Source organism: Hylobates moloch, unplaced genomic scaffold (genome assembly GCF_009828535.3).
Source record: "Hylobates moloch isolate HMO894 unplaced genomic scaffold, HMol_V3 SCAFFOLD_15, whole genome shotgun sequence".
Lineage (NCBI taxonomy): Eukaryota > Metazoa > Chordata > Mammalia > Primates > Hylobatidae > Hylobates > Hylobates moloch.
This window is the reverse complement of record NW_026652290.1, coordinates 97,846,784-97,874,626: the sequence shown is the minus strand read 5'-3', so window position 1 is coordinate 97,874,626 and position 27,843 is coordinate 97,846,784. Positions and strand designations below refer to the sequence as shown.

General features: G+C 58.4%; 1 protein-coding gene across 6 annotated transcripts; it reads left to right on the top strand.

The window, feature by feature from the left end:
• The first annotated feature begins 16 nt into the window (after positions 1-16).
• Positions 17-27,843, top strand: DAZAP1 (DAZ associated protein 1). Of its 6 annotated transcripts, XM_032178453.2 has the most exons (13): positions 18-243; positions 10,601-10,641; positions 11,296-11,462; positions 11,762-11,827; positions 13,789-13,899; positions 14,968-15,016; positions 18,487-18,569; positions 21,455-21,608; positions 22,602-22,631; positions 22,832-22,972; positions 24,687-24,863; positions 25,907-25,995; positions 26,903-27,042. In XM_032178453.2, exons 1-12 carry the CDS (start codon positions 215-217, stop codon positions 25,993-25,995), a joined length of 1,137 nt encoding a protein of 378 aa, XP_032034344.1. In that variant the 5' UTR covers positions 18-214; the 3' UTR covers positions 26,903-27,042. The 6 variants fall into 6 exon arrangements, with proteins under 6 accessions (XP_032034342.1, XP_032034341.1, XP_032034344.1 ...); XM_032178451.2 differs by lacking the exon at positions 25,907-25,995 and having other exon boundaries at positions 17-243; positions 13,792-13,899; positions 26,903-27,843; XM_032178450.2 differs by lacking the exon at positions 25,907-25,995 and having other exon boundaries at positions 17-243; positions 13,792-13,899; positions 26,900-27,843.

The following is a 27,843-nucleotide window of genomic DNA, read 5'->3' as shown; positions in this document are numbered from 1 at the left end:
GCGCAGGGGCGGCGGCGCGGCGGCGCGGGGACGCGCGGTGACCGTTGGCGCCGAGGGGAGGAGGCAGCCGCCGCTGCCGCCGCCGCCGCCGCCGCCGCCGCCGTTGCGCAGATCCGGGCCGCGGCTGTGGGGAGGGCGACGGAGCGGGTGACCTTCCGGAGGCGGGAGCGAGCGAGGAGGCCCGGGAGCGCCGAGCGTCGCCGCCGCCGCCGCCATGAACAACTCGGGCGCTGACGAGATCGGGTGAGACGAGCGGCGCGGGCCTGCGTCTCCGCCCCGAGCCCGGCCCGCCGCTCCCCGCCGCCCGGCCTCAGACGCCGCCCCCCGGGGCCGCCCCGTCAAGGTCACGCCGGCCGGGGGCGGACTCGGGACCCGGACTCGCCGCGGCTTCGCGCCGGGGGCCCTGGACGGGTGCCCGGGGTCTGGGGGGTCCTTGCACCCCCGCCGCCGCTTCCCGGCTTCCCGTCCTGGGGGACCCTGAAGGAGAGCCTGAGGGGTCCGGGGGGCCCCGCCGCCGCCTCCAGACTTCCTGGTCGGGGGAACCCCGAACGGCAACCTCGGGGAGGTGTCCTGGGGCGCCCCTGCCGCCGCTTCCCGATTGCGCGTCCTGAGGGACCCCGAATGGGAGCCAGAGGGGTTCGGGGGCCCCCGCCGCCGCTTCCCGGCCGTGGCGGCCCCGAACGGGAACTTGGGGGGGCCTGGGGCGCCCTCGTTGCCGCCTGCCGGCTTCCTGGCCTGGGGGACCCCGAATGAGAACCTGAGGGAGTCTGCGGGGAGCCCGGGGCGCCCTGGCCGCCGCCTCCCGGCTTCCTGGCCAGGGGGACCCCGAACTGTGGCCTGGGGGGTGGTCCGGGGCGCCCCCAGCGCGCGCCCAAACTTGGCGGGCGGCGCACGTGGCGAGCCGAGCCGAGGGTTCCGGTTCTGCCACCGCCCAACTTATCCCATTCGGGGCTCCGGGCTCCCCGCTCCCATCCCACCCCCCCCAGAGTGGTAAGGTTGGGAGGAGTTCGCAAACCCAGGGCCCGGGGGGCTCGGGTCAGCCGGGGCCTGCTATGTTTACGTTGCCTCGGCGCCTCCCCGCCGGGGGTGGGCTTGAGCTGCGGAAGGAAGAGTCAGCGCTTCCGAGGCGGCGATGGGCCGGCGGATCTTTGCTGAGCCGAGGCGTCCCCTCCCATAGGAGCCTGACTTGCTCCGGACCCCGCCGGGCCGGGAAACCTCATTTCGCTGTGCCCAAGGGCTCGGCTCCATTCTTTGGTAGGAGCGGCTCCTGCCGCAGCGACGTTGTTTTAGAGTTGCATTCTTCCGGCAAACAGTCTGGGTTGGGTTTCCTAGTGGTCTGGTGTAAATGTCTCGGTGCCCTTAGCTTTGAGCAGCGCCCTGTGTTCTCAGCGCTGGGCTTGGCTAGTGCAGGAGCGGTTGCTGCTAGAGGGTTGCCTTGGCATGCCCCTCTCGCACCAGCTACAGGTCACACTTGTGGATGGGAAATGCGTTTTGTGGGTTCTCCCCCTCCCCAGACAAAACAAAAGAGCACCTTCCGTTGGAGAACCATGATGAAAGCACTTAGCCCCTGCCTCGCCCGTGCTGTGAGTTCTCTCCAGGCACTTTGACTTGGCAGGGTCCGTGTGCCTGTGTGGGAGACATTGCAGAGATGGGCCTGAGCAGGGAGTCCACCGGCCACGGGGGATGGAGCCATCGACTTTGGGGTGAGGCAGGGAAAGGGCTCCCAGATCGGGTACCTGGGTTAGGTCCATTCAAGCCGCGGGTGAACGTGGGCCCGCTCCACCCAAGCTGTGGCTGTGAGGAGGCTGGAGAGAGGTGAGGGCTCCTGCCCCTTCCCTCCCTGCATGGACACCCTTGGGAAGTGGGGCAGCTGGGGTTCCAGCCTGGGTCTGGAGGGGTCCCACCCACAGCACAGATAGGCTTGCAGGCCACCCGGACGCCACGGGCTGCGTGGAGGAGGACTGGAGTGCATGGACCCTGCTCTCCTCCTCGGCTACCGGGAGTGTCCACTGCTTTCTAAGTCAGACTCCGTGGGCACGAAGTGTTGCCACGGCTGCACCTCACATGGGAGACCAGCTAATGTTCTATGTGGAGTCCAGGGTCTACTCTGACTTCCTTGCTGTGTGGAGTTGTTATGTGGGTGAAGTGCTTGTGACCCTGCGAAGCGCCCTCCTGGCAGGTCCCCTGCAGGTGCGGTGGGTGCCACGCGGGAGGGTGCTGAGCTTGGATGGAAGCAGGCCCTCTCTGCGGCAGATGGCGGCTCTCAGGACGCCATGGGTCTGCGGTGTCCCTTACCCACTGGGGGGGCTCGGCAGCCTGAGGAGCTGCCTCTTCCTGATGCAGAACCCTCACTGCCCACTGCCATGGAGGAGGCAGGAGATCCCGCCGGACCCCGCTTGGAGGGCTGGGCCTGGCGCGCGCGTGGGTGCGGGGTCAATGCCTCAGGAGACTTGGAGCTCGGCAGCCCCCTGTTCTGGGACACTTGTGGCCGTGCAGCTGCTGCCCTGGGAAGGTGGGCTAGGGAGCCATCCTTGGGGGAAGCTCTGCTTTTGAGTCTGAGAAGTCCCAAGTTTCAAGGGTACCTGTGCTGGCTTAGAAGTCCATGTAAAGCCTGATGGGGGATGAGAGTCAGCTGAGGCCTGCCGGTGATAACGGATGCCTTACGCACACAGACTTCAGTCAGCTTGAGGAGGGGGGCTGCATGCAGGAGGAAGCGCATAGGAGTGGTGGGGTGTGGGGAGTCCCTGTCCAGACCATGGTGGGTTTGACACATGGACCCCACATGGTGGATATGATGGACAGTGTCCTCACTTGGGAGTAGGGCCTGTCCTGGTCCTCTTGTGAAGGGTGGGGGACAGGCACTGACCTGTCGGGAGGGTTAGAGGGTTGGCACCAGCTGGTGGCCTGCAGCGCTCAGGGCACAGGCGATCAGGAAGGCCTGAGTCTCCAGTGTGCCCTCCCTGGCCTTGTGAAGTCATCTTAAAGTCTGGGTTGAGCGCATCTGACTTGGATTCTGGGAAGCTGACACAGTGCAGCTGGGGTCGCCGCGTCCTGTCGAGTAGCTACTGGATGCTGGGCGCCTGGGTGGTGGGCCAGGTGTCAGGGATAGGGCCCGTGCCCGGCTTCCTGGGGAGAGGACAGAGGCTCAGAGGGGTCACCTCCAGCGCCCAGGCCGTTGTGTTCTGCTGGCCTCCAAGGCAGCACACGGTCATGGAACTGGAGAGAGGTTTATGGAAGATTTTATCTGGTACACTGGGGAATGGTAAGACGGGGACACCTGGAAATACTGTAGGGAAGTCACAGAGGGAGGAAGGACTCAGCGGAGAGAGGAGAAAGCCGCCTCTGGGCAGCTTTGAGGGTGCCCAAGACTGTGGCCGGGGCTGTGCAGCTCAGAGCCAGGCCCATGGCAGGTCTCTGGGTTTATTGGGTGGCTGTGGAAGGAGACATCCTGAGTGGGGCTCCTGGCTGGGCCCTAGAGGCCATGACCACTTGCACCTGTGCAGAGTGAGCACGAAGCACCTGGCAGGGATTCTTGGTCAGGCCAGAGAGGGCCGTGATCTGGGGGAGGCTGTTGCAGTGTGGGGAGTGATGGGGAACCTCATAGGGCTGTGCTGGCCTTTCTGGGGCTCTCTTGGTGCATTTGAGGTTATTCTGAGGCAGGTCTCCTGGGCTCTGCCAGCACTCTGGCCTGGATCACTCTGGGGCACTGTGGGCACTGCAGGGTGCTGGGCAGCATCTTTGGCCTCCAGTCACTCCGGGTCAGGAGTACCCCCAGTCGTGACAACCACAAATGTCCCCGGACATCACCCAGTGTCCTGCTGGGGGGGAGCCACCGTCTGGGAGCATCTGTGCTTTTGGCCTGGTTCCCCCTGCGCTGGGGGCAGCTGCTCCTTGTGGTTGACGGCTTGTCCTGTGTCGGCTCCTTTGATTCCTGTGAATGGGCCGTGAGGTTGGATGAGCTCCTGACTGGCTCGCCTTGGCTCCGATGGTCTGGAGCAGGCCGGTGTCTAGAAAGGCAGCAGCATGGCCCCTGGCGCTTGCCCTTCACACAGCAGCAGCTCCCCAGTGGCCCAGAGCTAGCAGCAGCGCACAGCGTGCCCAGCTGTGCTTGTAGCCTTGGCTCTAACCCTTGGCTTTGCCAGAGAGACTGAGGCACAGAGGAGTTGAGGGATGCGCCCGGGGTCACCCCAGGGAGTGGAAGAGCTGGAGCTGGGAGTCCACACTCCTCCACTGCCGCCCGCCCCGCACGGAGGGCGCTCCTGGTCGGGCGGCTGTGCGCATGGTGCGACCCGTCAATCTGAGGTTGTGCTGTCTTCTGTGGACTGAGGCCTTTTCCCATCCAGGCCTGGTCCCCGTGACACCATGTCATGATGTCAGAATCCCTGAGAGCTGTGACAGGGCTTTTGGCAGAGGCCACTCATTCGACAGATGCTTATGGGCTGAGCTTCCAGCTTGTCTCCAGGCGTTGCCAAGGAGGACACTGGTCCGCCTGGGAGGGTGGGGCTGGCAGGGAGAGGATGAGGGTGACCAGTTAGCACCCAGGATGTAGGCATTCATGGGCTCCTTCAGCACACAGCAGCGTGTTCCTGTTCACGGACTGCTCCTGTGTTCTGTGGACCCCACACCCTGCAGGCGTTGGCTGGGGGAGGGCATCTTACCCTGCTGGTGAGAGGGAGGCCAGGCTATGGAGGGTGGGGCTGGGCTCACTGGCCTGAGGCAGTGGGTGAAGTGGTCCCGGTTCCCACCTGGTCTTAGGGGCAGGAAAGTCCCTAAAGGCTCTTCCTGATGCTCTGGAAGAAGAGCAGGGCTCCCCATGCATCAGCCACCACTGGGCCTGGGCTTCTGCCTCTTGAGATTGTGCACTGAGCTGAGTGTGACTGGCGGAGCCCAGAGCCAGGTGGGGTCTGTGGGGAGGCAGGCTCCTCCTGGCTTGGTCCCCCGGCCCAGCAGGAAGGGAAGGGTCGCCTGCCAACTGCCCCCGTTGAGGCTGCTGGCCCCGAAGGGCTGGGCTGGCCGCCGCTTTTTGAAGCCCGCTCTGGTGCTGCCAGGAGGTCAGGGCTCTTTGTGGTCAGCCTGGGCCAGAGGAAGCCTCTGCAGATGGACTTCACGCATAAATACCGCACAGCCACCCCCCCCCTCGATGGCACTCAGCAAGCGAGGTTGCCATCCAAAACGGCTTTTGCTTTAACAGGCAGAAGAGGGTGGCTGCGCTGGCCACCGTGGATTGAGCACCTGCCAGGTGTCGAGCTGCAGGTCCAGGGTGCCAGGCTTGCAGATGCTGGGAGATGTTCATCATGACCTTCGGTGGGCAGACTGCACACCGGACTCCAGGTTGCAAGGGAAGAAGTGGAGCTCGCCCCACGCCTCCCCCACTGACGAGAACACCCCTTTTGGGTTTGTGGGGTGTGAGGTCTGTAGGAGCCGCGACTTCCAGTGTCGGAGATGCCATCAGCTGGGTGATGACTCTCCCACCCAGCGGGCCCCTCAGAGGCAGGGCCTCCTCAGAGGCAGAGTGCAGGAGCCACATTGCTCGCTGACCCCTTCATCTGCATAGGCCAGTGTTGTATTGCCCCGTTAACGTCCTCGGTCCACACGCTTCCAGCCCAGGTGCAGGCTGAGCAAGCCTGGAGCTGAGGACAAGCGGACTGCCAGCCCTGTAGCAAGCCCACGAGAGCCAGCAGCTCCTCCTGTTGGCCTCTGCCCGTGCCCGGCTCCCTGGACTCCGACGTTTACTTGTGTGAGAGTTGGTTTTGCTGCCTGGGCAGTTGATGGACAGTGTCTGGGAGGTGCTTGCCCAGGGCCCCACATGTTTCTGGGGTGCCGGCTTCTCACTCACGACCTGGTGAGGTTGGCAGCCAGGAGCTTTCATATTTTATTGATTAAAACATCCTGAGACTCAGAAGTAGGGACTTTGTGCCAGGGCCCTGGAGGCAGTCCCTGCCACTGAGGAGATGACCCTGCCTTCCGGGACTTCCTGGAGGCTTCTGTCGGTAGACCAGGGAGAAGGTGTTAGCCGGTGGCTCCTGAGCAGTAGTAAAAGAAACATGGACACAGGAAGCTTTAGCGTTGGAAGCTGCTCTCAGATATTTCAATAGTAACACAGTGTGGTTGGGCGCGGTGGCTACGCCTGTAATCCCAGCACTTGGGGAGGCCGAGGCGGGTGGATCACCTGAGGTCAGGAGTTCGAGACACAGCTATGTGAAACGAAAGCTATGTGTTGCTGTCTCAGATTTCATAAGTAATGAGACTTATTTCAAAAGAAACTTAAATTCTGTCTTGTTTTCAGTAATGGAAGTCTTTTATGCCATAATTGTATATATAACTTCTTTTTTTTTTTTTTTTTTTGAGACGGAGTTTTGCTCTTGTTGCCCAGGCTGGAGTGCAATGGCACGATCTTGGCTCACCACAACCTCCGCCTCCTGGGTTCAAGTGATTCTCCTGCCTCAGCCCCCCGAGAAGCTGGGATTACAGGCACGCACCACCACACCCGGCTAATTTTGTATTTTTAGTAGAGATGAGGTTTCTCCATGTTAGTCAGGCTGGTCTCGAACTCCCAACCTCAGGTGATCTGCCCACCTCGGCCTCCCAAAGTGCTGGGATTACAGGCGTGAGCCACTGCGCCCGGCCTTATAACTTCTAACTTACAGGAAAATTACAAAAATTCCCATATCCTCTGGCCCTGCCAGACTCGCCATTGGCTGACATTTTACCCTTTGGCACATGGTGCCTCTTGCCCCACCCCCAGTGAAGTGTGTGTGTGTGTGTGTGTGTGTGTGTGTGTGTGTGTGTCTGTGTCTGTGTGTTTAGATGGACCCTCACTCTGTAGCCCAGGCTGGAGTGCAGTGGCGCGATCTTGGCTCAATGCAACCTCCGCCTCCTAGGTTCAAGCAGTACCCCTCCCTCAGCCTCCCGAGTGGCTGGGATTGATTATAGGTGCGTGCCACTGAGCCCAGCTAATTTTTGTATTTTTAGTAGAGATGGGGTTTCACCATGTTGGCCGAGCTGGTCTCGAACTCCTGACCTCAGGTGATCCGCCCACCTCAGCCTTGCAAAGTGCTGGGATTACAGGCCTGAGCCACTGCACCCGTCCCCACTGTGTGTGTTTCTACTGAAATATTTGAGAGTAGCTGGAGACCGATACAGTCCCCTTTATGTGGACACTGAGACATCTGTTGTTTCCCAAGAACAATGACATTCTCTCACATGAACACAGCACAGTGGTCAAAATTGAGAAAGTGGCCGGGCGCAGCAGCTCACGCACTTTGAGAGGCCGAGGCGGGGACGGATCATGAGGTCAAGAGATCGAGACCATCCTGGCCAATATGGTGAAACCCCATCTCTACTAAAAATACAAAAATTAGCTGGCCGGGCGCCTGTAGTCCCAGCTGCTCGGGAGGCTGAGGCAGGAGAATCGCTTGAACCTGGGAGGCGGAGGTTGCAGTGAGCCGAGATCGTGCCACTGCACTCCATCCTGGGCAACACAGCGAGACAACGTCTCAAAAAAAAAAATTGAGGAAGTATTTATTTTTTTAAGTTTTATTTGAGTATTTTTTATTTTTTTTAATTTTATTTAAGAGATGAGATCTCTTGTCACCCCGGCTGGAGTGCAGTGACACAATCACGGCTCACTGCAGCCTCAACCTCGACTCAAAACGATCGTCCTGCCTCAGCCTCCCAAGTAGCTGGGACTACAGGTGCCCGCCCCTACCTGGCGTCTCGTTTTGTTGCCCAGGCTGGTTTTGAACTCGGCCTCCCGTAATGCTGTGATTACAGGCGTGATCTGCGCCCAGCTGAGAAAGACAGTATTGATACCAGGTTATCTAACCCCGTGGCCCTGTTTCAGGTTTCTCAGCTGTGCGTTTCTAGCCCTTCCCCCTTAATACACAATTTTTGAAATTTAAATGAGGACCGAAACTGGACTGGTCTGACGAGTTCCTTCTGCCAGCGAGGTGGGGGTGGAGGGGGACTGGACTGCTTGGAGGACACCTGCCTGTTACCTGGCTGTTTGGTGGGTGCAGTGCTAACTAGAGGCTATTTCTTTTTTTTTTTTTTTGAGACGGAGTCTCGCTCTGTCGCCCAGGCTGGAGTGCAGTGGCGCAATCTCGGCTCACTGCAAGCTCCGCCTCCCGGGTTCACGCCATTCTCCTGCCTCAGCCTCTCCGAGTAGCTGGGACTACAGGCGCCCGCCACCACGCCCGGCTAATTTTTTGTATTTTTAGTAGAGACGGGGTTTCACCGTGGTCTCGATCTCCTGACCTCGTGATCCGCCCGCCTCGGCCTCCCAAAGTGCTGGGATTACAAGCGTGAGCCACCGTGCCCGGCCACTAGAGGCTATTTCAAGTGACTTGGGTTTGGTTTGGTTTTCAGGGTTTTTGTGTGTGTGTGTGTGTGTTTTGTTTGTTTGCTTTTTGAGAATGCTTGAACTTTAATTCCAAAGGATTGTGTAAATGAGCATTTTTCCAGTCAGTTCCAGCCAGCCTTGAGGGCCCTTCCTTCATGGGGTGGGGGCTGCTGCTGACTCCTGCTGGGTGCCGGGCCCTGCTGGCATGGATGTGGGCGGGGCTGGCCCTGACTCAGCGCGGGCACAGCCTATGGGGAGTGAGGCACGCGGAGGCCTCGCTCCTCCCACGGTCTCTAGGCCTGACCTCAACGCTCCCTGGCCTGATTGCAAAGAGTGTGTGGGAGACGCAGGATTTTAAGTTAATGAGGCCTAAACCTAAGCCTGTTGCTGTTGCGTGATCAGCATGGTTTTCCCTGAAATTTGCCTTTTCAGATCTTGTCTCTAAGGGTCAGGAAGCACAGGGCGGCTGGCACACCCGGCCTCTAATTCTTCCCGCCTCAGCCCTCCCCGCTGAAGAATGGGGCTGGGGGGTTGCTTGTTGACATTTTGAAGACGGCAGTGGGTGCCTTTCCTGTGATGGGAACATGCTTTGTTTTTCACACACTAAATTTAAATTAGCGTTTCTTAGGGAAAAAGAAGGAACAGAGACAAGCTCCTGGCGGTTGGCCGTGGCAGACACTTCGCCAGGGGCTAACTCGTGGGGGCTGAGTGCCCAGGTCCCAGGTGATGGTTGATGAGAGGTGATGAGTGTGCCAGCCGCCTTGCAGGGGTCTTTCCTGGCGAGCTGGCAGGAGTGGGGAGGAGCATGTTGCTCCTGAGTGCTGGTGGGGCAGTAACGTGTTTTTGCTGAAAGCCGAAGCCAAGGGTGGTGTGTTGGCCATCAGGGACACGGGCCCCGCGTGGGAACCAAGGGTGGTGTGTTGGCCGTCAGGGACACGGGCCCCGCGTGGGAACCAAGGGTAGTGTGTTGGCCGTCAGGGACACGGGCCCCACGTGGGAACCAAGGGTGGTGTGTTGGCCGTCAGGGACACGGGCCCCGCGTGGGAACCAAGGGTGGTGTGTTGGCTGTCAGGGACATGGGCCCCGCGTGGGAATGGTGCTTTCAGGATTCTTGTGGCTCGGGTGGGAGCTGTGGCCTGCATGGTGTTTTGCTCTCTGGAGACCAAGGGTGATGATGGGCTGGCACTGAGTCACTGCTGAGATTCAGCTCAGGGACTTCATTGCTGAATACGTGTCCTCTTTCCCAGGGAAAGCAGGCAGGATGGGAGAGTCGCCAATAGAACCACCTCTTCCCTGCCTCCTGGGTTTGGGGGAAGCTTGAATGACATCTAAGGCCCCGTGCCTGGGTAAGCCTTGTGGCCCATGTGTCTCAGACATGCCCAGTGGGTGCCATGGCGGACGCAAGGTGGCACAGTCCCCAATGGGAGTTCGAACAGCCAAGGGCCCTGGGGCCACCTGGAGCGGCCGTGAGGTGGAAAGGTGGGTGGGCCCTCGGGCGTCGCTGCAGGGTCGATGGCAGACGCCTTGGGAGAGCTCTAGCTCATCTGCCCGGAAGAGACAGCCCCAGGATGGGGGTGGCGCGGGTCTTTGGTGGGAGGCAGGCAGGAAGTGCCAGTGCTGAGACTGAATTTCAGGCCCTTCTCATCTGCCAATAAGAGACAGCCCCAGAATGGGGGTGGCGCGGGTTTGTCGGGGATAAGTAAGTGGGGCCAGTGCTGAGACTGGTGCTTCAGGGTCTTCACCTTTGTCTGTGGGCCCCTCGTTCATTCGTAAGTGCAGGCTCATTGGGAGGCTTCTGTCTGTGTCCCCCCAGCCCCGCCCCAGGTTGTAATTCAGAGGCCATGTGGCATAGGCGTCTAGTTTACTGTGCATCATTTCAGATCTAGACTTCTACATTCTTTTTCCTGGTTATAAAATACTTGCAAAAGCTGTAGGAAAGTGAGCCTGTGTCCCACTCGGCAGCAGCGCAGGTGAGCGTGGCCTGTCACAGGAACTCGTCACTTGCTGCGCTTGAGGTCGGCGTGCGGCTCTGTGGCACAGTCCTCTCCCCATGGCAAGGCTTGGGATCATCTTTCATGTCTGCAGACAGCATGGGCGAGGCTGACTCGCCATTGCTGTGAGCTTTGTGTGCTGTCACGTGCACAAGCACGTTCGCGTAAACTGCTTCTGTGGCTTGAATTAAGACCAGCTTGGCTCGGATGGGAGCGTTTCTAAGGCGAGCGCTGTCTTGATCCTGAATGTTTTCTCATTGAATTGCAGGAAGCTCTTCGTGGGCGGTCTTGACTGGAGCACGACCCAAGGTAGGTGGGGAAGGGGTGTCAGGTGGGTACTGCAGACGGGGCTCTAGGACCTTGGCCTTCAAGCTCTGTCTGCCCGCCTCTTGCTACTACTGTCTTGGATGTTTTAAAGTCCTTTTGACATTGTTCTGATTTCTGGGCAGGGGACATTGGAGTTGGCTGGGGCAGAGTAAGTGTATTTGCTCTGAGACTGTTAATTTGGTATTTCCGTCCCAAGTTACAGAGAAGACTTCAAGCTGCAGGTTCCTAGCTCCGGGCTGAGGTGGCTTGTGGAGGCAGACAGCTGTTGTCTGGAAGTGCAGGGGGCTGGGGGCTGGCCAGGCTGTTACTGAGTTCAGAACAGGAGGAAAGAGTGTGTAGCAAAGTCGGCGCTCCTTGGCCACTGCCAGCATTCAGAGTTGTTGTGTTTGCCTTGCCTTAAACGTTGCTTTCCTGGACGCCCACGAAGTCAGGTTGTAACCGCTGGCCACTGCTGTGCTCACTGGCAGCCCCTGATTTACGTGAGGACCTCAAGTGTGTGTGGAGCAGAATCCCCCAGTGCCGCGTCGCTCGGTGTGTGACTGGTGGACTAGAGGAGTGTGCGTGCCGGCAGCACCACCAGGCACGTGCCTAATGCTCTGGCCCTGTGTGTTTGTTTTCTTCCTGATTTCTGAGCAGAGACTCTACGCAGCTACTTTTCTCAATATGGAGAAGTCGTAGATTGTGTTATCATGAAAGATAAAACCACCAACCAGTCTCGAGGCTTTGGGTTTGTCAAATTTAAAGACCCAAACTGTGTGGGGACGGTGCTGGCCAGCAGACCGCACACGCTAGACGGCCGAAACGTAAGTGCCCTTCGGGAGCTCACACCCGCTCTGTGTCTCGCCTGTCCTTCCTCTGCTTCATTTTTTCCTGGACTCCGACCGATGTTTGCGTTAGAGCATGTTTGAACGTGGGGTTCATTGGGAAGGATTAAGCCTTGGTGCTGAGGCTGGATATTGCAGGAGGGTACAGGGTGAATGGAGCCGGCGGGGCAGGGTAGGGCGGGCCGGGCTGCTGTGCTGTGGCTGCTGTTGTGCTGACACCTTCTTTCCTAGAGAAACAGCCTCTTGTTCACAACCAGCTGATTTGAAATTTCCTACAGATCGACCCCAAGCCATGCACACCCCGGGGGATGCAGCCAGAGAGAACACGGCCGAAGGAAGGATGGGTAAGGGGCTGGGCTGGGCGGCCTCCTTGTGTGTTCTCCACTCCACATGGAAAGGAAATGTGTGCCTTCGATCTGCTGTTGTCGCTCATTAAGATTGAGAGCGACACAGGTCTTCTAGGTTGGCACTCGAGCAGCTGAGGATCACCCAGATTTATCGGTGCCGTGAGTCTTACAGCCAAGAAAATTCCTACTTACCCATCTTAAGGGAAAAAAAAAAGATAGCTCATGCCATTGATTATCAGGAGCCAGTCATCTTCCCTGTGTGCCCTGTGTGCCCTCTGTGCCGGGCCTGCCCCTCCCACTGCCTGGCCCTTCTCAGAGGTGGGCCGTCCTTCCACTGCCGGGGCTGGGCCGGGCCGTGTCAGCTCGTGCTGGCCACTTTACTGCTCCACTTGAGATCCCCTGATGCGGCAACTTGGGTTCTCTGACCTGCGGCCCTGGTGCTTGCCTGGCCAACAGGGCACCGTCCTGGCATGGGGTCTCCTTGGCATTTGGATCGCACCACCACCCACACCTTACCTTCCTCCAGCCCTGCAGTTCTCACACCGGCACCAGGAGCCTGGTAGGGCAGTGCAGATGGAAGAGATCTTAGCCCCACAGAACGTGCTGGACAGTGCAGACCTGGAGGCCTGCTGAGGCACCGGGTGCCAGCCTCTCCACAGTGTGGGCAGCAGGGCGGGGCCCAAGAATCTGCATTTCTAGCAGAATCCCGTCTACTGCAGGCTTCAGAACTCTTGGAACAGTTCTTTTTTTTTTTTAACTTTTTATTGGGAAACTTTTTAACTACAGAAAAATTAGAAGAATGACACAAAGAATATCTAAATATACCATCTAGATTTATCCATTATTAATATTTTGCCAAATGTATCTATATGTATTGATATCCATCTCTGTCCACATACACCATTCCTAAGGACCGGAGGGTGCGTCTCCTAAAATGACGGCCACCCCCGCACGCACCCACCGTCAGCACGCTGGAAAGCGGCTGCAGGGAATCCCGTGTCATCTGTGTCCAGGCCATGTTCCCAGCTCCAGAACTGTTTCACAAGTGTCTCACATAGCTGGTTTTTTCAGACTGGAATCCAAGGTTCATATTCCGTCTGGTTATTAATGTCTCTCTAGCTTTTATTAAGATATAATGGGCATGTAGTAAACTGCGCCACTTGATGGATTCTGACCCATGCACACACTCATGAAACCATCCCTACAGTCACGGCAGCGAGCACTCACCCCCAAATATTTATAGTCTCTTAATTCAAAGCAGTTGGGACAACTTAAAATATGATAGCCTTGGATAGGAAAGAAAAAAAAAGGATGGTTGGTGGGTGGGGGCAGGAGGAGAGCACCCCATCCCCAAGGGCAGCCCAGGAGCTGGACCCGAGACTCCTGGCTCTGGCCACCCAGTGAGCGCCGAGGCCCTGGGAAGTGGTGTCCAGGAGCAGGCGCCCTTGCCAGTGGGAGGCCGGCAGAAGGGGCTGTGTGGTTTGGGCCAGTGTTTCACGCAGCTCTGGAGCTGCTGGAGGTTTCCGCAGTCATCACTGTCACCTGCTGGAGAACTACAGCCTGAAATCCAGCTTCATCTCTGCTCATTTCATAGTTGCTGCTGCCTTTCCCCTGCCATCCTGAAGTCCCTGCCTTCACACGGAAGCACTTTTCCACTTTGTAGTGGTTGCGATTCAGAATAACTGAAGGCAAGGCACACACTGTGCTGTGTGTCAGTTTAGCTGAAATTCAGCCCTGCAAAAATGCTAAATCCCTGTCTCCTTGGGTCTCTCTTGAAAAATGAGAAAGCGTCTCAGCAGAGCCCAGTGTCTTTGGACTTAGCAGGCTTGTGGAGTGTTCTGCTCTGGCTTTCATCTGACTCTTAAAACCAGCGCGGATTGGCCTTTACGTCCTACGCAACTCGCGGGAGGGTTTGGAGGGTTCCTGCGTGAACTAACTGTCCTTCCCTTCTTCAACAGCAGAAAGGACCCAGGAGCGATAACAGTAAATCAAATAAGATATTTGTCGGCGGAATTCCTCACAATTGTGGTGAGACAGAGCTCAGGGAATACTTCAAGAAGTTCGGAGTGGTGAGTTTCTCCCCACCCCAGCAGCACTGTTGGGACAGAGCCGCTTCTGCTCAGTCCTCGGCCTTCTTGGGGCTGAAGTGGCGGAGCCACAGTGCACAGGCCTTTCAGGCTGGGAGCTCGCGCTCTCGTGTTTCCCCAATGCCTGCGCCCTCTGAAAAGACGGAAAGCCCAGCCTTTGCCTTCATGGCCATTTCATGTCCCAGTAGGGTAGTTGGGCAGTGAACCAGCCTGACAGCCTTCAGGGCGGCCGCCCGATTCCATTGTGAACACCGTGGGGTCAAGTGTCAGAGAGGGGCAGTTATACGGAAACGGGGTTCAGTGTGGCCTGGGCGAGCCAGCCCCACACAGCTGACTTTCCAGTGGGCAGGTGGGAAAATGCCCGAGCTCAGTTGAGCCTGGTGCCAGAGGGAGCTGGGACGGCCGGAGGGGGCCGGTGGGGAGCCCTCCCTGTCACCTGAGGCAGGGGCGTGTGGTCACCCCAGGGTCCTGCTGGGACTCGTGCCATGCCCCACCAGCAGGACAGCCCTGCATGACTGAGTACTGCGCACGTTCATCAGGTGGTACCTGATGGTGCCACGGGCCTGGGCCAGGAATGAGAGGCCCTGAGTGGGGCCTGGAAGAGCAGGGTCTGCAGAGGAGCTGTGTGTGGCTGCCCCGCCACTTCGAGTGCGGGCCGAGTGTGCCCTTTGCTTCCCGTGTTTGGTGGGAAGGGCTTCTGTGGGGTCTCCTGGCTCCCACGTCGCCTGCTAGGATGTGTGGTCGGCATTGTTGGCCCTTCACGTCCCTCAGCACACACGTGAGCGGGGTCATGGGCAGCCCGGGGGCGGGTATCCAGACGCCTGCCCTGGAGCTGCTTCTCCCTGCCTGCGTCTGGCCCTGGGAGTGTTGGGGCTCCCGCCTTTCTCAGACAGCAGCCCCATGGAGCAGCCATGGCCCGTGCACCTCCCCCGCTCAAGGAGGGCGCGCCCTATGCTGAGAGTTTGGGTTCGTGGGAACAGGCTGTGCCCTCGGAAGAGCACCCGCAGCGCTGGCCCTGGTGCCCGGGCTGACGCCACTCTCTCCTTCCAGGTCACGGAGGTAGTCATGATCTATGATGCCGAGAAGCAGAGGCCCCGAGGTAAGGGCAGATCTAGTTTGTCCTCGGCCTTCTCCCTGCTCCTCCCTCAGATGGCAAACTATCTCACCCGCCAGGCACACACAGGTGGCGGCTGTAGCAAACAGCCTCAGGAAAGGACGATTTGGAGACAAATGACTAAAACGTGGGCTCCTCATGTGCACCCCATTCAGCCTGTCTGTGCTTCCCGAGGTCAGACGTCACACATTGTTTTTTGGCTTGTTCTTTTGAAGTTTTTATGACTTGTCATGAGTCTTGGCCTGGGTTCTGTTTTTCACTGTCCGGAAGAGTGTGGTCCTTCTGCATTTGACCTTCCTTCACCCTCGTCCAGTCCTCCCAGTGTGGCCGGTCTCATTTCGTGTCGTCAGCTGGGTCAGCTGGCTCCGTGTGGAGCTTGGACTGCCCGTGATCCATCCCATGCTTTTTTTTTTTTTTTTTTTCTTTTCTTTTCTTTTTTTTTTTTTTTTTTTTTTTTTTCGGTTTTCTCCCCTCTCTGAAGTCAGCAGGGCAGGTGGGAGGAGGGGTGAGGAGTCACCTCAGGGCCTCCCCTCAGCTTCCTGCACGCCCATCCATGCTGGTTTGTGGAGCTGGGACGATGGGCGCCCAGTTTCTGTGCCCCTTTTCCGTGGCTGCTGCTGTCTGTCCCGCCTGCCCGCATGGTTTTGGTTCATCAGCTGCTTTTGGCCGGCCACGTGAGCAGATCTGCAGCCTGGGTCTGCCCGCCGCGTCCGTGCCGCCCCCGCACCACCGGCCCAGGTCAGTCGGGGCAGCCCCGAGCGCCAGGTGGCGCCGCAGCATGCCCGCCATGCTGGAGCATAGTTTGCCATTTGAACCTCCCTCCCCACGGTTAGGAGCGCTCCTCCTCCATGTCGGTTACGCTGTTAAGTCTTAGTCGTAACTTAATTTAGACATACATGCTTAGTGACGTACTTAAGTGTTTCATAGTAAAGTACAGTGATGTTAAGTAAGCTGTTTTTCCTTTTCTCTCTGTGAATTGTGTGTGATTAACGATATCTCTTTAGATTTCTCTTCTCCAGGTGCTAAATTATATCACACAGGTACAGGCCAGTCCCGCAGTCAGAGGAGGGAGCGGCTTTGCTCCAGTGGGGTGTAAACGAAGTTTCAGGTGTTTCTGTCCCGCTTCCTCAGTGGTGATGTCGCCTCTTGACAGCCGCATTCCTAGACAGCGCTCAGGGCGCCTTCCCCAGGACCCAGCGCCTCTTGCACTGTGCCCGGACCAGGCGAGCCCTGTGGTTTCAGACACTCCTGCAGTTTGCGAAAATGTCTACTTCTAAATACGTTGTTTCATCACCGATGCTGTGTTCCAATACTGCCTCTGATCTTGGGAAACTTGAGTGCGCGGGAATCTGAGGGTTGCTTCTAGATCCTCCCGGTCCCCCTCCGGCTGCCCAGAGCTGGCGCCCCTTCTCCTCGCGTCCTGTCCTGTCCCGTGTGGACGGGACGTGGCGAGTGTTGCTGAGTCCACACTGGTGTACAGAGCACTTCGGGGCCAGCACGTGGCCACATGTCCTTAGCTGTTGGGCTTTGAAAGTGTCCCTTGGGTGTCAGGCGAGTGGAGGGCCGGAGAGACGCCGCGGCGCTGCTTAGCGGGTCCTCCCAGAGAGCGTGTCCCCTTCCCTTGGCCTTTCTGCATCTTCTGAGACGGGTCTATGTCCCCCTCCCCGCCAGCTCCTCCCTCTTCCTCTCCACTGACTGAAGGTCATGACCATGTCCCTGTCGGGGACCCCGCCTGTGTCTCGGGCACACAGTGTCTGTGTGGGTCCCTGCTTGGCCCTCCCACGTCTGCCCTCGGCCCGCCCGCTCCAGCCACTGCCTCGTTCGCCTCTCACTCCCCTCAGGTCTTCTCCATCCCGCGCTCCTCTCGCTGTGTGCCTTGCCCTCCTGGTCCCCCCTCCTCCTCCTCCTCCTCCTCCTCCTCCTCCTCCTCCTCCTCCTCTTCCTCCTCCTCCTGTCTGGTTGCAGACACTGCGTGCACAGTCACGCTCAGGTGCACACGTGTGCTCAGGACAGTGGGAGGCTCCTGAACCACAGTGACCTTTGTCCCCTCAGTCTGAGCTGCCCTTTCTGCCCCGTTTCCATCTTTCCCCACCCCCAGTTTTGCTTGACCTGTTTCTGCCTGGTCCCAGCTACAGCAGCCCTGGCCCCTGTCTCTTCAGCTTGAGAGGCCCCATGGTGGGCTGCTCCTTCCGGGGACCCTTGCCTGTTCCCACCCCCACGGCCCTTCTCTGCCGCGCTCATTCACGCCTCACGCCCGTGTTGCGCTGTCCCCTGCTGTGTGGTGCTTTGTCACGCACCCTGTGCCTCTGGCGCAGGCGGCCCATCTTCAGCCCGGTCTCAGCTCTTCCCGCGTCCGTCTTTGTTCTGTGAGGTCTTGGGCAGCTGTCTGCCGCGCACTTCCATCTGGGGAGGGGCTAGTGCCGCCTGGGCCCCGCCTCGGGAGGACAGTGTGCTTTGCGGTGTCGCGCTCCACCTAGCCCGGGAGGCCTGGAGAGCCCAGCGCACTCCTGCGCCTAGAGGAGGAGACCCGCCCCGTTAGCCGGGGGGCCGCGCCCACCCCAGACCCACTAAACTTCGTTTATACTGCCACTCTCGTGTTTGGGAAATGCTAAATTTTTTTTGCCTTTAAAATTTTCTGTTTTGATCCCATGGTGCATCTCGCTCTTGCTGCTGACAGCAGAGTCTGACCTGCTGGAACCCGTTGTGGCCTGTATCTTTGTGCATTGTTTATCTACCTGTATAGAATATGCATATATGCCTACAATATGACCTCTCCTAGGACTCCTTGGGCTTACCCAACGGTGTTGCGTAAGCCTAGCGAGGCACCAGCTATGATAGATACTGTAACTGTTAACGCTTTAGAACGATATATGGCTGCTGTCAGCACTAGCTGCAAAGCAAATTGCAAGCCAAGGGGGAGAATCCTGGGTTTCAGAGAAGCAGACACACATCCACGGTGCACACCCCTGACTGAGGTGGCGCATTCCACGCGGACCCCTGGCCTGCAGGGTTCACTGGCAATGTCTCCACAGGCGAGAGCCAGAATATTCCAGCACGGGCCTCTGACCCTCCCCTGGGGGGCGCTTTGTCTGCCAGTAGCAATGGAGGCCCTCACTGTTCCACTGTCTCCGCTGCTGCTTTCTAAGATGTGCTCCTTGTTCCAAATCTGTCCGTGACACGGAGCCCCAGCCCCGGGTGACTGGGGCGGAGGCTTGACTCAGGCCTCAGTCAGCAGAGCTGTCACCGGGAGTGCGGACGTCACTGTCTGTCCACTCCGTGTCCAGTGAGTGGCGGCTCCTGGGGAGGGAGGCAGCTGCCCCAGGGGCCCGCAGCGCCCCACACACAGCTTAGCTGAAACCCAAGGTCGATCCCTCGGCCCGTCCCTAATACTGTTCATCATCCTGTTTTGTGTCACAACACCCTGCTACCTTGATTCACTCTTCGTCGTTGGCTAGGTTTTGGATTTATTACTTTCGAGGACGAACAATCAGTGGACCAGGCTGTCAACATGCATTTTCACGACATCATGGGCAAAAAAGTGTGTAGTTGTAGTTTTATTTTACCTTAAGACCAAACCAAGTCTTAGGCAACTTAGGGGTTTCACTGGAAAGGAACATTCCTTCACAGAAAGGGTCGGGCGAGTTCATCCTGTGAACCTTCGCTGCGTGAGGTGGGCCTGGGTCTGTAGACGTGAGGAGGGTCTCATCCTTCCCGAGCACCCTTCCTGCGGGGTGGGCGTCTCCCAGCTTTGCTCCTGGAGCCCCTCCCTCTGGGTGACCTGGGACTGGGCAGGTAGGGGGCTGAGGCTGGGCGGCTGTGGCGGTGGGTGTTGGGGCTGGCTCCAGTGAAACCGCAGCGTTGCCTCAGGCTTGGTTTCCACGACCACTCCTTCAGATGTCTGCAAATCTCCATTGTCTGACACTGACCTGTAATGTGATGAGCAAGGGACCTTTGAGAGCCGAGGTTCCGCTTAAAATCGAAAGCACAGTGGAAACATCATGAAGGACTGGTTGTTTGAATTGGGTCACTTACTGTGGAACTCCGGCACCAGCCACATGCTCTCGGTAGTACTCAGCCACCATGCAGTCAAGTGACCTCTGGTTGTGTCATCTTCATACTGTGTTACCCCCAGAGGTGAGAGGGACAGGAGGCCACCCCCCAACCCCCAGGCCAGCCCTTGGAAAGTGTGTGTCAGAAAGAGGTCCCTAAATCCTTGTTTTACTTGGACCCTTGGAGGTTCTTGAGAAGTGGACTCTGAAATAAATAACTGGTAGAAATTCTACAGTGTGGAATTTCTTGCAGTTAGCAAAAGCTTAGGGGTCCAGGTTTTTGCAGGATTCCTGTCTTGATCCTTTCAAACCAAGGAGCTCTGCTGGCTCTGCCAGGCCGCCTCACACAGCCAGTGGGATTCTGAGCCGGCCTCCCTGGTGCGGCAGCGTCTCCTGTTAACAGAAGGCGCTTAGCCCCTCTGACAAGGCCATGGTTGTTTTTTCAATTAAAATGTCCTGGAGGGAGCATCGTGCTCTTTATCTCCTGCCCCCGCCCTCTACCCCAGCCAGAGGTCTCGATAGCAGAACCTTTTTAAAAACAGTAGCATGTGTAGTTATTTTTGTATACACGTGGTTTAGATTTGGTTGCAGACTTCATTAATTCCATTTGAACCCAACTAAAACAGGAGACACAATCCTTGTTCTGACATTCAGTGCAGCTTGTAGTTTAAAATTAGCATGCAGGCTGCATGGGTGCACGACAGTACAAGCAGGGGTTCGAGAAGTCTGTGCTGAGTGTTTTAAGGGACTACGACACTGATAATTTGGGGAAAGCATGGTCTTGACATATGGGGCAGAAAGAGCTCTGTACGGTGCACACACCTGCCGCCGTCCCTGGGCAGCCCCTGGGTCGCCCCAGCCATGACTGTGGTCTGCGCGAGCTCCTGAGCTGGGCGACCTCAGCGTAGGTCTCGCCTTCCAAGCCAGACAGTCGCTGAAGTCCAGCTTGCCCGGCGCCGGCCTTCACTGGTTGGCTGGACCAGCACTTGGCGTCGCCGCCGGCCCCTTATGGGGGTTTTCCATTTGTAGAGTGTTTGGTCCCGGGCGGTAGTTAACCCTCCATGCCAGGCGACTGCATTGCTGCATTCAGGTAGGAAAGGGTGAAAGAATTTTTTTTTTTTTTTTTTTTTTTTTTTTTAGTACAAGGACCGCTCTGCTTTGTAAGCAGGAACTGCAGTCCCCTGAGGAGGGTGTGTGAAGACTCGCTTATTCAAGTTCTTTGAAACGGGCCCCTTGGTCCTGCTGTCGCACTGCCTTGAGCTAACGGATCCTGTTCCCATCATAGGCCGGTCCTTGGGGCATTGGGCAGGTGGGGGCTTCGTGCCTCTGCGGCTGCTGCTGTCTGTTCTCTAACGGGCAGAACTGAGGGATTCTGAACTCAGGATGTGCAGCTCTCCAGACTGAGACCCCAAGGCTGACGCCAGGTGGATCCATTGTCTCTTTGTTCTCATTACAGTTTATCAGAAAAACAAGACAAATTCAGGATTCTCAAATGCTGAGGCAGCCCCGGAATTGGGGGATCTTTCTGTTGTCAGTCCGCCCATATTTTCAAGCAGGCATTAAAGGAAGGTCAGCCACTGCGCCTAGAATAAGTAGGTCAGGCCTGCTCCATCCATTGTCCCCGGCCCCGCACCCTCCTGAGAAGGCTGTGGCTCCTGACACGTCTAGAGAGGAAGGGCCCCGGGCTGCTGAGCGAACACAGTATGAAGATTGCTTACTGATCCAAATGTCCATTTTATTGCATGTTTGTTACTTTTTTTTTGTTAGATGTAATGTAAGATTCTCTTATCACATCCATTCCCTCTGACATTATTTTTGAGTTAATTGAGATTCTTTAAGCGTTAGCCTGGGGAAGGTAAGTCTTTATCTTCCATTAGACATTTTAAATTAAAAAATCTAAGTAAAACACCAACCGTGTTTCTCAGGTATGAGTTAAAAGCACAGGTGGGCGGGCTCCGAGCGGTCCAGAGGGCGATGAGGATGCCGATTGCTGGGAAGATCCTGGTCCCTTTTTGTCCCCATGTTTTCAAGAGGAAGGAGGACGCTGCCATTTTACTTGAGTGAAAGACCCTTCATCACGCACGAAACCCCCGAGGGCTCTGGGCTCGGTCCTGCTGCCCCGCAGCGGGCAGGCTCTGTGTGTCTTACAGTTGCATCTGTTGTACCTGAGAAACATTTTTTAAACAAAAAAATTCAACACAAAAGAATTTTTTAAGAAAAAAATGCTACTGGCCTAAATAAGGTTTATAGTTAAGTATTTAGTCTTAAGTTGTAAGATGCTAAGTGTAGTTGTAAGTTACCCGAGGGTGTGTCTAAAGGGAAGGGGGTGCTGGGACCCGCAGCCTCACCCTAAACCAGAGCTCGGTTTGTTTAGGTGGAAGTTAAACGAGCTGAGCCTCGGGACAGCAAGAGCCAAGCGCCAGGACAGCCAGGTGCCAGCCAGTGGGGGAGCCGGGTTGTGCCCAACGCTGCCAATGGCTGGGCAGGCCAGCCCCCGCCCACGTGGCAGCAAGGATATGGCCCTCAAGGTAAGGCCGACGCAGAGGTGCCGACGGGAGTGTCCCCCTTCTCAGACTCGACCCGGGCATCCTGGGCTCTGCTGTCGCTGCGGCCTCCCCACCTCTGCTGTGCATGCACAGAGCCGTGGTTCACAGAACTGGCGCGGCACAGTGTCCTTGAGTCCCCGTGAGGTGCCCGCTGAGAGCCAGCTCCCGGGCAGCACCCGCAGCCTCCTCAGTAGCGGGGTGGCCACGGCTTAAGTGCCCGTCCAGGGCCTGGGACTCACTGTCACTGGGAAGAGCTGCAGTGAGCGTCTGTACCTCGCGACTGTGTGCCATGGCGGGTCTGAGCACGAAACCCTGAGAGGGCTGGCATTGCCAAGCTGAGCTCAGAATCGGGGTGCTGCCCCCGGGAGCCGTGAGGACCCGGCAGGCTTTGGATCCTTGCCACCTGCCGTTCCCTCTGCAGTGCCGTGGGCCCTCTGTGGTTAGGCCCACGTGTGGTCAGCCTGCCCTCCTCGGAGCTTCCAGCAGCCACGGAACCCCTGGGCTTGGCCGCAGCCCGACCGAGTTGTGGGTCAGGGTTCCAGATGTGCCTCGTCCAGGTCCCAAGACTGTGGCTTCCCTGCACCTCATGTAAAACCTTTTTCTCTGGAGCCTCCCTTGTTGGAAACTCGGAGGTGCTGTGGGGACTGTCCCTGCCCTCTCAAGGCTTAGAAGTCTCAGGTTTCTCTGGGGTCCTCAGGTGGAGCCAGGAGGTCGCCCATGCCCCAGTCAGTAGACACAGTGCCCGCCACCTGGCAGGGCACAGAGGAGAGTGGCTTTAAGGCCTATTCTACAAGGGGTGGGGAGTGCCTCTCTGCTCAGGGTTCAGGGGGTGCTGCCCTCAGGATGAACAGGCTCTAAGCACAGGAGGCTCTGGGGTCGGTCCCAGCCCTTGACGTCCATGCTCTGCGGCTCCTTCTCTGCGTCGGACAGCTGGGTGGACACGGTGCCAACCTCCTCTTCTGTTTTCTTATCTAGGAATGTGGGTGCCGGCAGGACAGGCAATTGGTAAGTCCTTGTTTATAGAGCAAAGGCGGGGACAGAAGCCACATGGCAGGCTGACTCGCCAGGCGTTCTGGGGCAGCCGGCAAAGCCTGGTTCCTGTGTCCTGAGTGCTGGAGAGGAAGAGGGTGAGGGGCCTGGGTCTAACTGGCCAGGCTGTGTCATCCAGCGCTCTCTGTCCATCACCCCTGTACTGTGTGTTTCAGGTGGCTACGGACCGCCCCCTGCGGGAAGAGGAGCCCCCCCGCCACCCCCACCGTTCACCTCCTACATCGTGTCCACCCCTCCTGGAGGCTTTCCCCCTCCCCAGGGCTTCCCTCAGGGCTATGGTGCCCCGCCACAGTTCAGTAAGTCTACGGGCCTTGTGAGAGGGCCTCCCGCCTGCTCCAGAGACGCCAGGCGGTGGGCGGGGGCGATGGGGAGTCTTGTGTTACAGGGAGAGCCACAGGTGGGGTGCCGGCTGGTCAGCAGGTCACCTGCCACCAGGCCCTTCACCTGCAGATGGGCTCCGTCGCCTGTGGCCTCGCTGGTTAGGCTAAAGGGTGGCCCGGGCTCCTGCGGGTTGGAGAGCTCACGGCAGGAATGTCTGCGCCTGACCAGTTCTCACAGGCTCCTCAGGAGACAGAGCCCGGACTTTGTCTCTCAGCCTCGTACTTCAGGATTAGGGGGCATTTGTTTGAGGGTGCACAAGCTCTAATTCTTTTTTTTTTTTTTTTTTGAGACGGAGTCTCCCTCTGTCGCTCAGGCTGGAGTGCAGTGGCACAATTGTGGCTCATAGCAAGCTCTGCCTCCCGGGTTCATGCCATTCTCCTGCCTCAGTCTCCCGAGTAGCTGGGACTACAGGCGCTGCCACCATGCCCGGCTAATTTTTTTGTATTTTTAGTAGAGACGGGGTTTCACCGTGTTAGCCAGGATGATCTCGATCTCCTGACCTTGTGATCCGCCCGCCTCGGCCTCCCAAAGTGCTGGGATTAGAGGCGTAAGCCACCGCGCCCAGCCTTATTTTTTTGAGATGGAGTTTCACTTTTGTTGCCCAGGGTTGAGTGCAGTGGCCCGATCTTGGCTCACTACAACCTCTGCCTCCCGGGTTCAAGCGATTCTCCTGCCTGAGCGTCCTGAGTAGCTGGGATTACAGGTGTCCGCCACCATGCCTGGCTAATTTTGCATTTTTAGTACAGAACAGGTTTCACTATGTTGGTCGGGCTGGTCTCGAACTCCTGACCTCAGCGCATCCAGAATTTTAGACGGGGCCCCCAGGGTGAGGTCTTGGCACTCTCCAGTAGAGAAGAAGGGACATGGGCCATACGTGGGGTGTCCTTACTAGGAGCCTTGCGTCCCTTACCTGCCTAGCCAGGGATTGCACCTCACAGCACGCAACCAGCAGGAACGGTATCATGATCTGATGTCACCTGCGGTCCCTGGGCCCTGGGGGTGTTTTTGCAGTTGGGGCATATCACAGTGTGAGCTAGTCCCGTCTCGGGGGTTTGGAGGCTCCACGTGGCCGTGGCACAGGAGCAGGCAGTTCCATCCTCTGGCCTGGATCAGGCTCTGCACACAGAGGCCTGTAGGCCAGATGACTGACAGGAGGGGAGCTGGGTGGAACCTCGGCCCGCCTGATATCCAGCAACAGGGCAAGGGTGGCAGCACCTCCAGCATGGCAGTCCCTTCCAAGCACGTCAGGATGCGCCCTTGCCTGTGTGGCAGCTTCCTAAACATGGGGACTGGGCACGGTGGCAGGTTTTTGTCCCTCTGAAAGAGCAATTTTGCTGCAGGGTTACTTGCTCCTTGAGTTCTTGTCTGAGGCCCACCTGGCGGCTGCTTCGCGAGGAACGGGGCGGCCCTGCTGCAGCTCAGCATCCCGCCACGCTCCCAGGAGCATGTGTTTCCTGGGGTGGGGCGGCCCGGGACTGTGGCTCTGTGGTTCCACAAGGCCTGGGCGTTCTGTGGGTTTGGGTGGCAGTCCCGTCTGGGCAGCTCCCGCTGGGCTGGGCGTGGGTCTCCTGCTGGTCTGCCCCCAGCTGCACAACGTGTCTTGTGCCTTGCCCTCTTGTGGCTCTGCAGGTTTTGGCTACGGGCCTCCACCTCCACCGCCAGATCAGTTTGCCCCTCCGGGGGTTCCTCCTCCACCGGCCACTCCCGGGGCAGCACCTCTGGCTTTCCCACCGCCTCCGTCTCAGGCTGCCCCGGACATGAGCAAGCCCCCGACAGCTCAGCCAGACTTTCCCTATGGTCAGTATGGTAAGTGGTCTCCTGCCATGCCGTGTCCCCGCTGGCCCCAGGACCCTGGGCACGGCCTGCCTTTTGCTTCCTCCCCTGCTGGACGCCCCCCAGCCTTTACCTGGTGGGAAAGGGGAGAGGGAGGAGGGGGGTGCGGGGGTTGTTGGAGAGACCTCGTGGCAACTCGGGCCCGGCAGAAGGGAGCGTGGGAGTCTTGTCGCAGCAGAGCATTCGTCGCACAGCAGGTGTTGCAGGGCGTGCATGTGTGGGAACCTGAGTGGCGACTGGGTCGAGGGAAGTGAGTCCCAGGAGGCTGTGATCACTGTCTCGAGGTCGAGGCCCTCGGTGTGGGTCCCGGGTGCACTGGCCCCTTGGTGGGTTCCAGTTTCTGGCGTCATCAGCCTCCCGCTGGGTCCAGACCCTGCTTGGGACAGAAGCTGGGTCTGTAGCCGGCGTGACCTGGACGTGGGCTTCGGCGCTGGCCTGGATGGCTGTCGTGGCTTGGGTCTGCCTGGACATGATCTGCAGGCAGCGCATGTGCTTCCGGGGCAGGAGCTTGTGGGGGGCGGGGTCAGCATGGGTCAAGGTCTGCATGTCTGTAGTTCTCGCCCTGCACCGAGCCAGGAGTCACAGCAGCCTCGCTCAGGACCAGTGCGGTGGCCTCAGTGGGCAGGGCTCCAACCATGGTCAGCTCCTCCAGCACCAGGGGTCATTCACAAGCAGGGTTTGAGAACATGGGGCACCTGTCTCCAGGTGGCCATGGGCTTCTGGGGTGCCTGTGAACACGCTTCCTTTAGGCCTGGTGGAGGCCGGGGCGTGGGAGCTGTGTTTGGCCGAGGTGCCCGCCTACCCACCTTGCATGGCTCTGGTTCCCCTGCCCCCACGCCCAGGCCTTGGGCCGAGGTTGCCGCATGTGTGGGTTCTTGACCCACTCACCACCAAATCCTGGCGTGTCTGAGACTGGCAGGGGGGCGTGAGGCGCCCGGTTGGGGCGTGGCGTGTGTCAGCCGCTGCTCTTGGTGGCGGCTGCTTGGGTTGGTCACCCCGGTCTCGTCTCTTGCCAGGCCTGGGTTCCTATTCTCCAGCCCCGCCGGGCTGCGGCCCACACTTTGTTTACAGTCTTATGGTCAGGCTGAGCAGTGATGTGGCCTAGGTAGGTGCCGCCTCCTTCTCCAGGGTCCTCCCACCCGCCTGCACCGGGAGGTGGACGTGGCTTCCTCTGCCGTCCCGGGCGGGGGTGGACGCTGGTGGTGCCCTCTGGGAAGGGGTCCTTGCTGGTGCCAAGACATTGGCCACGAGCCTTCAGTGGGCCCAGGATCCCCCAGAGAGAGCCCACGCCCACCTGTGCCCGCGTGCACCCGACTGGGAACCCAGAGGGCACGGGAGGGGCTTCCTGCAGGGCGTGCAGCGGGTGGGGAGCAGCCCGAGCGGCTCTGTCCTTGTGCAGACGCCGCTGTCCACACTCCTGAGGTCAGCTGTGTGGGCCGGACAGGCTGCAGGGTGTGCTGGCCCCTCAGCCAGTGGTGTCACTGGAGCAGTCAGGTTGGGCCCAGAAACCCTTCCCTGACACGTGCCACCAATGGACGTGCCCTGACGGGAAGGACAACGTGGGGTCTGGTCTGCGATGGAGGGGCAGGCCTGGTATTGCTGCAAGGGGCTGTCGGGTTTTCTGAAACTGCGAGAGCCAGCTTTCTAGAAGCCCGGTCGGCCGTGCCTTGGCCATGTGTGTCTCCAAGCCCCGAGGCTTCTCCACCTCCCCTCACCCCCCAGCCACGTCTTCGGGATTGAACAGGGAAGCGGTGAGGTTATGTGGGCCATGAAGGGCTCCGGAAGCCGCTTTTCTCTGTGTGTGCGCCTGCTCACATGTTTTTGAGGGAGAGAACATGCCTGGGGTCCTCTCCCTGGCCCAGGTGCTGGCCTCAGAAGGGCCCCACCCCCACCCTGTGGGGCCTGTGGATTCAAGGCAGGCTCGGCAGAACTGCGTCCAGGTGGCCTCGCTCGATGGCAGTGCCAACCGCCCGGGGACTGCCCCGAGCTCACAGGACTCTCTCCCCCAGCAGGTTACGGGCAGGACTTGAGTGGCTTTGGACAGGGCTTCTCGGACCCCAGCCAGCAGCCTCCTTCCTATGGGGGTCCCTCCGTGCCAGGGTCGGGGGGCCCCCCTGCCGGCGGCAGCGGCTTTGGACGAGGGCAGAACCACAACGTGCAAGGGTTCCACCCCTACCGACGCTAGCCCGCGGCGCCGCGATGTCTGCACGGCCCAGACCCAGGATTCCAAACTTGTGAACTCGTGACAATCACAAACGTGGTGGCAAAGTAGCGACTCAACCTTGGGGGGGCGGGGGGAGGGCGCGAGGCTTTTGGAGCGGCTGTGGGTGTCGTCTGGACTGAGGTTTTTAAATATTTCTTTCTCTAACCCATCAGCACAATAAAAAAAAGTCACTGGTTCAACAACAGGGTTTAAAAAAATGTCTTCAGCTTTAATTCAGAACTTCAGGTTTCTTTTTCTTCCTTTTTTTTGGAAATTATTTCCCTGAGCCTTTTGTTTTACAGTGTATTGTAAACTTTTATGTTAAAGAAAAAATATACATTTACAAATTGTGAGATTTTTAAGAGAAATTTTCTACGATGTATACTGGCTTATTTTTTAATTTAAAACAGGGTTTCCGTCGGCACTGGTGGAGGGGGGTGCGCTGTTAGTCCCCTCGCTCCTGGCTTTGGGGGTTGGGACTTGGTGGTCCGGAAACTCTGGGAGCTTCAAGAAGAAATCTACTGAGTGTGTTTCTGTTTTTTGTTTAATTCCTTGCTTTTGTCGACTGACCTGCTTGGTAGTGTCTGAGGTGAACTGTGGGGGTTGCACACAGCCAGCCGCGTGGATCCCACGCAGCGCTGAACCGAACCTAGTAGGAAGCCTTTCTCCCCAGGCACGTGGCTTCAGGGCGTTTCCCATTGACCGGTTTGACCCTGGTTTGAATAAAGAGAAGTGCGTTTGGATTAGAAA